A 10,277-nucleotide genomic window follows, 5' to 3' on the forward strand; every position below is an offset into this window, starting at 1 on the left:
TGATGGTTGGTAATCATAATTTTATGATAATAGGGCAGCCCACACCACAGCTATAACAATAACAAAAATAAAGGAACAATATTGTTGGAATCACTTTCAGAATTTTTTTCCAGCTGATAACTGATAAAAACAGTCACAGCCAATCAGAATCTATTCTGCTTGAAAAACTGTGTGTATTTAAAATAACAGACAATGTTATTTCTGTGTGTGCTTAAAATAAACAGAATGGTACAGTGCATTATTGTGGATGCTAATATAGTTATCGTTAGAGTTTTAAGATATTCTTACTTACCTGTTGATTCCTACTTCCTTTCAGGTTTTGGACGCAGGTGCGTAGATTTACTGTGGTGTCAGAAAATACGCTTTAATCAACAACATAGACAAGAATCTACCACAAACTGTAGCAAACAAAAATGACCCTGAACTACATTTACCTGAGAGGAAGTTCAGCTTATCTTTGCAGCAAAACAAGAAGAGAACAACCAGCGATACCATGATGATGACCGAGAGGATGGCCACCACCACCCAGGGTGTCATAACTGAGGAGGATGAGGAGGTTTATTTATCACACCACACTGCGAAGGTGAATTCAATTCAACAAATACAAAACATCTGAAATAACCTACCAGGAGAATGGACTCCACACATCACATCTGATTTAGAGCTTCCTGGCTGTTTCTCACTCTTGCCGATAGCTTTACAACTGGAAGAGAATTAGACATATCAACAGAGGGCAGAGAAACAGTCTGCTCACTTCTGGTTTGATTGGTCCCAATTTTCTCTTCTAAGAGGAACCACAAATACAAAGAGCAAAAAGAAAAGGGGCTCTTTCTAGGGGAAGTGGTGGAGAAATTAATCATAATACCACAGTGTGGTAAGACTGCGGGGGCATGCCTGAGACCTTCCCCAGACAAACAACGCCTGTGAGAATGAGCTGTGACTTTGCAAATGAGTTCGGTTTAAGAACAGTTGTGTGTGTGTGACTCAGTTTGTGGCACACACTCCCAGTTGTTGTTAAACCTATGGACTTGTTATTGTATTGACTTTTGAAGCTTAGATGAGAGGCATACTCACTCTGTCCATTTCTTGCAGGCTTCTGTTGAAAGGGAATCTGAGAAATATCCATACTGACAATACGCACAGGAAGCTCTGCCCATCTCTACAAAGAAGAGAGTGATAAAGAATTACAGACTTACAATTTCAATAGATGAATGAACACATTTTAACAGGTATTTGTCCTAAAAAATAACTTTTGTGTTTCTGTTCTTAGCATCATATTTACTATCCATCCATGCATTGTTTTATACATCTATCATCCATTCATCCATCATCATCTTTCTATCTACCATTTTATCTATCCATCATTCTATCCACCTATTGCTCTGTCTGTCTATCCACCAATCTATTCTTTCCATCTATCAAGCCATCTATCCATCATTCTATCAATCCATCTATCTACAGTACCATTCTATTTATCCACAATCCATAATTTTATCCATCTATCATTCTGTCATCTACAGTTCTATTGTTCTATCCATAGATCTATCTCATTTGATCAGTTTTATCAATCTATCTACCGTTCAGTATCTATCTATCTATCTATCTATCTATGTATCTATCTATCTATCTATTGAACATTTTATCAGTCTATCTATCTATCTATCTATCTATCTATCTATCGTTCTATCGTTCTATCGTTTTATCAATCTACCGTTCTCTCTCTCTCTCTCTATCTATCTATCTATCCAGAGAGATTCATAGAAAGTATAACAGAAAGCTACAGAAAGCCTTGTGATACTTTTAAATTTTAATTACAGTGTAAATGTCAAGATGCTAAAGATAAATTGTAAACTACAGCGTGTCCAGATCCATTTCTGTGAACTGTATTATAATGTTCCCTTCCATTTGGCACTAAACCTTGTGCTCAAAGCCACAGAGCTGGAACAGCCACTGATTTACTGCACTCTCAATTACGGGTACACTTCATCTATCTATAAGGCATATGATTAATGTCTCCCACTTTAAACTTCTGAATAAACTTATAAAAGGGATAGTTCAGCCTAAAATGAGAATTCTGTCATCGTTTACTCACCTTCATGTTATTCATGTCATGATCTATCCCTTTATCAATATTTTCCCCCAGAATAAGATTTAAAATGATCAAATCTTTTTCATTGTCAAATCAGTGTAGAGTCACCACAAGCTCTTACCGGCCATTATAACTCCTTCTCCTGCAGGACATTTTTTAATGGCCTCACAGTATTCGCAGTTGATCAGAGAGCAGTGGAAACCCTGCTTGCACCGACACGGTTCAGCCGCTATAGGGTTGCGTGGACGAGTGCGGTTAAATCCTTTACCTGTAGAGAATGATAAGTGCGTGGTGTCAAAATATAATGCACAATTAATCGATATTCTTTCTTTACACATATTACAGTTTTTCTCAGTCGCTTTGGTGCATTTCTCGAATCATCCTTAATATTTGCAAAGAAGTCTGAACATTTCTCAAAACAATTCGCACAAACAGCACCACACAATGCCTGTAACTTACTCGAAATCCGTAGTTCATCTCTCAAAAGTAAGTGAACATATCAGTGCCATCAAAATGAAACAACATGACAATAGCAACTCATAATGTAGGAAACCACAGACAAATGTACATAATCAGCTGCATGAATGTACCAAAGCAATCGCAACTTGTTCAAAAGAATGAGAAACTGCTTTTATGATGTGCACAAGTGACTAGATGATGTGATGTCTGATTCGAGAAATGCACCAAAGCTACTGAGAAAAACTGTAAGTGACACTGACCTTCATCGCAGAACTTCTGAGGAATACATTTAGTGTCACTGTTCCAGTCCGGCTGGTATTCTTCACGGCCACAATCAAGGCACTTTGTGCTCGAACTGCCATCACAATGAGCGAAAAGGTATTTTCCTGCATTGAAATAAATATTGTGCAATAAGTTTGCTCATCTAAAGACGTAAATGTGCTTGCTGTTTCGGTCATTAGAAAAGGTCAGTGATTCCATATTGTAAAATATGATATTCTTTGAACTGTATAATGGAAGTCATCGTAGGTTATAGTTTGTGTGGGTATGTGTAGGCCTCTTCCTCTTTTCTTATCCTTCTGCTTTTTAAATGGGAAAAAACGAGTAGATTTAGACCTGATCTTATTTTTCCCAGACAGGCTTCACTCACACACCATAAAATGAATGAATGGATTGCTTTATAGTGTCTTCTACATAGTAGACTGTATTGCTGCTCACCTGGTTCACATTTTCTGCAGCATCCCCCGTTGTGCTTATATTCATTTTGTTGGCAGCTTATGGCCAGTCCATCCTGAAATTAAGAGTTACAACATTAGTTAAACAAACGAAGTGGCTCTGATATAACATGATAAAATGTTTGTGACCAAACTACAGCAAGATGTCACTTCAACAAAAGAGACAGATAAATAGATACTAAATGAATCGTGCAGCTTTGAGAGTTTCACAGGTCACCCATGGGAGGTTTTTGATGTTTACCATGGGGGAAGCACAAATTTTTGTTTAACTCATAATAACAAATGTTTGTTTCAAATCAGCATATGAGAATAATTTCTGAAGAGTGGAGTAAAGTTTGGCCAGTTTTTCTTTTAATTTTGAAAAATGCATGCCAGTTGCTTATTTCGTAATCTGATGCAATGGCATTCTGGCATTTTTGAGTGTGGCTAAAGCATTAAAATACTTTTCGGGGTCACTGTATCTCCAGTCCTCTTGGTGATTTCTACAGTAACACAAAAACTACACAACGTTTGGCCTGTTTGAACATTTGCTCTGGTCGGAATGAGAATCTTCATGGAATAAGGATCATTTGAGTGGTTAAAGCATCAGGGAATGAAAGAGTGGGGGAGTGCGTGTATGGGGATATTGCCCAACTCGGAAGAAGAAAAAAAACAAGAAGAAAAGCAAGAAAACACCACCCACATCCCTCCAGATACCACAAAAGCATTCCACGGTTTAACAGCAGGGCAGAATTAAATGCAATCCTTTAATTCAGCGCGAATCTGAGAAAATCCAGCCGTCACTCATGTAAAAGACAATAAAAAAGAAAATAGTGCCAAGCTCAGCATACTGGGCTCTCGTGGAGGTGAAAAGGCTTCTTTGTAGTTAAAATAAGTAGAAATAATGCTCAGATTCAACTTTTTTTGCATAGCACAGTGAAAAAATAAATTGCTTTCAAATGAGCAACACGGGCAAAGCCTTCGTTTTCTGTATTCTAGCCAACATATATTTACAAATTATAGAAATGGAAGAGAAATATTGTTTAGGGACTACAGAAGGCAATTTATGAATTACGAAAGCTCTCTTTATCTCTCTCAGGCAAATACAAAAACCAAAAAAGCAGAAGCAAACATTTTTCTACGGGTTTCCTGGGATTGATCATGGATCAATGGATATATCCATCATCTCAGGAAAATCCATAGGTACCATGGAAATTCATGAGGAAACATAATTTCCTTATCAGATTTGTTAATGACAACAAGTTTTGTCTAAACAAGGGACTATTTCACTTCACTAAAACAAAAAACACATATTCATCAGGAAGAAAACCCAATTTATTCAAATAAAACAAGTCGTGTCCTATATTCCCTGATGATATATATATATATATATATATATATATATATATATATATATATATATATATATATACACACACACACAACCGCTCAAAAGATTTATTTGATGAAAAATACAGAAAAAACAGTAATCTTGCAAAATGTTATTACAATATAAAAGAATGGTTTCTATTTGAAAATACTTTAAAATATAATTTATTTCTGTGATGCAAAGCTGAATTTCCATCAGCCATTACTCCAGTATTAAGTGCCATATGATTCTAAAGAAATCATTCTAATATGCTGATTTATTATTAGAATTATCAACAATGTCATCAACAACTACCAACAATTTTTTTTTTTTTTTTTTTTTTGGAAACTTTGCGATACTTTTTCAGGATCTTTGATGAATAAAAAGTTAAAAAGAACAGAATTTATTCAAAATATACATCTTTTCTAACAATATAAATCTTTGCTATCACTTCTTATCAATTTAACACATCCTTGCTGAATAAAAATTTCTTTCAAAAAAAGAAAGAATACAAATTTACTGACCCCAAAGATTTGAACGGTAGTGTATATTGTAAGAAAAGATTTCTATTTTAAATAAATGCTCTTCTTTTTAACTTTTTATTCATCAAAAAATCCTTAAAAAAGTATCACAGGTTCCAGACTTCTTTAGAATTCTTTAAAAAACATTACAAGTCTTACTGATCCCAAACTTTTGTGTATATATATTTTCTCCTACTACAGTGTATCTAAATGTGAATTAAAAAAAAAAAACTAATAAAAAATAATCTCCTCTTTGTTTATTAAACAAAGTTGAAGACGCAATTCTAAGGGTTTTTCTACCACTGCTGAAGAACCTAAAGACCTTTTGATGGACACATGTGAAAAAACACAGAAAACCCAAAGGAATGTCCAGAGTTCATTTCTGATCCTCTCCATTTGAATGTAAGGCTATACTAAGGCAACACAACATATTTTCATTGACTAAATATATAAGATCATGGTCAGTGACGCCCTGAAAAATTATATGTTAGAAAATATGCACCGGACACAGAGAAATCTTTTCTCACAGGAGCTCGCTGCATATACTGTAGCAGAAGCACTCAGATATCATAACTTACAGACTCAGTTCAGTCATGTGCATCGTCTTGCATTTATTCTGTTTATGAATGCAAAAAGATAGCAATGCTGTGTTATTGTATACTAGAACTGTATATATGAATAAAAGTCATTTATAATTAGTTGAGTTTAACAGAATCATTAGTTGACAAAACAAAATGCCCCTCAGTATCAAAGGTGGAAAGAGGCAAGCACTGTTGCCAGAATGAAATTTCCAGATATACTGACATTTTCTTTCATAACTGTACAACCTGCCAAACACATGTTCAGACCTATATGTAATGCAACAGAAAACATGTTCAAAATTTTGGCTTGATACAACATTAGATAAGTCAGAAAACAACTTAATGAATGAAAATATGAATGAAAATGGGCTTTGACAAACAAACAAAAGGTAAAATTTCTTAAGATTATAACAGATGTTGTCAAATTCCAATATTAGGGGTTTTCCCGGAATGTTTGCATGGAACAAAACAAGTTTTGGAGAGTTTTGGAGTTTTTGAGCTGGAGTTTTACACCATTCCTGGGAATGTAATGATATCCAATTTACATTTGGCGGAAAGATCTAGCCTAATGAGTTTTTTTTTTTTTTTAACTGCACACTTACGGTTAAAACCATCATGAACAAAGCACAATCCCAGAGACATCCACATCCACATGGAGTTCCCCTCAAAGTGTGCAACAATTCAGATTCCAGAGAAAAGTTCAGAAAAAATCTGGCAGGGAAGGAAAGAGTGGGGAAGTGTCTCAAAACTTGATGACTAGGTATGTCTTTTCAATTTTGAGCCACATAAAAAAACACACAAAAAATTAAAAGTGAAAAAGTGACGTGACATTCAGCCAAGTATGGTGACCCATACTCAGAATTAGTGCTCTGCATTTAACCCATCCGAAGTGCACACACACAGAGCAGTGAACACACACACACAATGTGAACACACACACCCGGAGCAGTGGGCAGCCATTTTATGCTGCGGCACCCGGGGAGCAGTTGGGGGTTCGATGCCTTGCTCAAGGGCACCTAAGTCGTGGTATTGAAGGTGGAGAGAGAACTGTACATGCACTCCCCCCACCCACAATTCCTGCCGGCCCGAGACTCGAACTCACAACCCTTCGATTGGGAGTAGCGGTTCTTTTGAACAGTGCATATCAATAAAATGTCTAGGTATGTCTTTTCAATTTTGAGCCACAGACTAAATTAGTGACTTGGCATCCAACTCCTAGCGGTTCTTTTGAACAGTGCATTTTAATGAACCGGTTAAAAAAGGTTATTTTCTTGTCATCGCGTCATTATTTGGACTTCGCTGTAATTAATGCGTCCCAGTTTAGTTTGTTGCAACCATAATTAATCTTTGATTCAATAATGTCAAAATGAATGTACTTCACTTGACTTGTTTATTAAAACCAACTCGTTTCGTGCGCGCGTTGACAAAACAGTCAATAAATTCACAAACATATTTGCATTGCGTTTTAACATTCCCCCATTCGGTTATTACTTGCTTTTCGCCCCACCAGTCAAATCCTCAGTTCACTACTCATATATTGCTCTAATGCTCTTATATTAATGAATCATCCGAAAGAGCTAGGTGTTGACAAGACAGCCGTTTGAGGAGATTCAGTCAGATCGAACGAAGCGATCAGACCGGTTTTTGAGATTCACAGCAAAGGTCCGACTCAAAAGAACGAGTCATTCGCGATTCATACATCGCTGATGTACACAACCCGCTCTCGCAACAAAGCGCTGAAATAAATAGAGGGGGATAATGCAGTTTGGCATTGTGGTGGCCAAAAAGTAAACAGAGTGCAAAATAATAATTCCCCATTATATTAAATTCCGGGTTTCCCTATTATAATAGCCTACCATTAAATTCAAAGACTGTGTATTTTAATAATTTGCAAAAAAAAAAAAAAAAAAAAAAAAAACTTACCTGCGTGCACAGAGCAAGAACGAAGTGTGTGATCCATCCTTGAAATATCCAACTAGCTGAAAAATTCACTCTCATTTTTCTAATCTTTAAAACAGGACTCTGTAATCTCAGTTTCGGTATTGTCCAGTGATGTTCAGCAGCAGACGTCTGCGCGCTCTGGGATGAAGGGGTGAAACTCCAGACTGCTGTAGTTCATTCGCAGAGAGCATGTCCCATGATGTTCACTCACTCACCCACGCCTCGACTGCTGCTCTCCCTGTGTTTCCACTGCTCTACAGTCATGTGGAAGCTGCTCAGTTTCTCACACGCTCCTCCCATTTCTCGTAATCAAAGTAGTCCACATATAAACGGGGTGACGTTCATATAACCAGACAAACACTGTAGCAGTTTAGTAGCACCGCGCCACGTCAAGCACATGTATTTACGCTTCGAGCCAAAGTGCAGTGAAGATACATTTACGTTGTGAGATAGCTATACCTATAAACCCCCCCCTCCAAAAAAAAAATCAAAAATAGAATCTATCTATTGCTAGTGTACACGAAACAGTGTATACTGCTGGAATATTGTATCCCTCAATGCAACGCAATTGACTTGAACCTATCTTTCTCGAGTCATAATTTGATTAGACTGTCAAGTTAAAACCTTTAATGCAAAATATGATTCAAATCAACAAAAAGTATACTAATGTTTAAAATCCTTTAAAAAATGAGCAAGTATGCAATTTTGAACATAGACTCACTTACGACTTTTGCAAAGGTATAAATTCGGAGAGGAAAAATCTGAATTGTTAAATAGAAACTCATAATTGTGAGTAAAAAAGAGAGAATTGTGAGATAAAAACTCGCAATACATTTTTTTTTTATCTTTTGTTCTGTGGAGGGGGAAAAATTGTGAGAAGTAAACTCAAGATTGCGAGATATAAACTTAGAATGCAAGATGTAAGATGACTCATCCTGCACTACACAGATTTTCGTCCAATCAAATAGCTAGGTTGTTTATGATTGCTATGCCACCTGGGGCCTGTTCTTCGCATGTCGCTTACTCAGTTAGATTTGATTGTTGAAAATTTGGCATGATCTTGGTTTGATTGGTTCTTCGAAGCTTATGCCGGAGTTGCTGTCATAGCAACAGGTCCATAAACTTAAACCTGCTTGGGATAAAAATTTTTAATAATAAACAGGATTAGATTGCATCTTTTTAGGCAGATTTGATACTTATAAAGTGAAAAAGTGACGTGACATACAGCCAAGTATGGTGACCTATACTCAGAATTCGTGCTCTGCTTTTAACCCATCCAAAGTGCACACACACAGCAGTGAACACACACACACCGTGAACACACTACCGGAGCACTGGGCAGCCATTTATGCTGCGGCGACCGGGGAGACCTAGACCATAATCTGTCCCAACCATGGCTACTTTATTACAAGAGTACCCTACTGATCCAGGGACAATAATTTACTTATTACTTTATGCTTGTATTGGAGTCTAACACACATGCTATACAGTTAATATGAGTCTTGCATTCATTTGAGTGGTGACAGCTATTATGGAAGTGGCTTGATGGAGCGCAGGAGATGCAGATAACTTGATCTTGACCCTTAAGAAACTGCTGTCACGTAACAAATCTGCTTCAAAGATAAAATTAAATGAATTGCTGATTACATTGCTGTCTTGCTGCCAGACAATCGCTGCATTGCTGATCGTGGTATTGAGTATCGATACACTTGCCCTATTCGGGGAACACGAGAACGTGCAGTAATCTTAGACAATTTAATCCAGATATTTTAATCAAATCCGCGAATTTTTTTGAAGAACCAAATTAGCCAGAGATCAGTCATAACAATTAGAAGATCTAGAATCTTTCAAATAATCTCAGATGTAATAAGCGACGTATGAAAAACGGGCCCCTGGAGTGTGACTAATCTGCAATGCTTCAGATAAGCAAAGTCTTTAACATATTAATAAAACAGTTATAAAATCTGTTATAAAAATGGATGCGCTTTGTCTCAAAGACTATAGTTCAACCACTTTTAATTATTTAATTGTAACTGTCCACCCTTTTTTAACATAAGAACAGGTGCAGCCATTTTTGAACTTGAATGTGCTAGGCTTCTATTGTTAGCCATTTCCAGTGATTTTAGCTGTACAAAAACATCTCAAACTGGTATTTATGACAAACCCCATATTTTGAGCATTAAATATTTTGCAAGCCTATACTTAATATCATCCCATTTTCCCATTCATTTCAGCAGATAAACAACTGATAAGGAAACTGTGCACTTTTTCTTCAAATTGGCTTTGTGGTCCTGGAACTTACACAGTTTTCAGAAGAATAACATATAGTTAAATGATGAATAATGTTTCTTAATGAGATTAGAAAGTAATGGTCCACTAGTTTGTGGCCTCTCTGAGCAGAAGGTCATTTTATGTAATGTTAAACTGTGAGTTGTTTGCTCGTAATTCTTATCTTGTTTAACTGTCAGCTCATAATTGCTCACTTGGCATCTGTCTTAGTGGGTGAATGGGGCAGATAGCGATGCTTTCGGGACGTACTGTATGTGGGGGTATTTGAAAGATTGCCAGAAGTTTCACTAACTCACCATCCCTCTCGCTTTCAAG

The 10,277-nt window shown here is 36.6% G+C and overlaps 1 protein-coding gene across 1 annotated transcript in view; it reads right to left on the bottom strand.

Moving 5' to 3' along the window:
* LOC109049938 (tumor necrosis factor receptor superfamily member 11A-like) overlaps window positions 1–8,027 on the bottom strand; it is a 10,028-nt gene extending 2,001 nt beyond the window's left edge. Inside the window, exons 1-8 of the mRNA XM_019067604.2 lie at window positions 7,656–8,027; window positions 3,266–3,338; window positions 2,809–2,934; window positions 2,211–2,357; window positions 1,075–1,159; window positions 627–703; window positions 435–539; window positions 293–342 (exon numbers count right to left, since the gene is read on the bottom strand). Of these exons, the coding sequence (XP_018923149.1) occupies window positions 293–342; window positions 435–539; window positions 627–703; window positions 1,075–1,159; window positions 2,211–2,357; window positions 2,809–2,934; window positions 3,266–3,338; window positions 7,656–7,730 (738 nt within the window). The 5' untranslated portion in view covers window positions 7,731–8,027. The remainder of the gene's footprint in view (window positions 1–292; window positions 343–434; window positions 540–626; window positions 704–1,074; window positions 1,160–2,210; window positions 2,358–2,808; window positions 2,935–3,265; window positions 3,339–7,655) is intronic.
* Window positions 8,028–10,277: the final 2,250 nt, after the last annotated feature.

Source organism: Cyprinus carpio, chromosome B24, assembly GCF_018340385.1.
Source record: "Cyprinus carpio isolate SPL01 chromosome B24, ASM1834038v1, whole genome shotgun sequence".
NCBI lineage: Eukaryota > Metazoa > Chordata > Actinopteri > Cypriniformes > Cyprinidae > Cyprinus > Cyprinus carpio.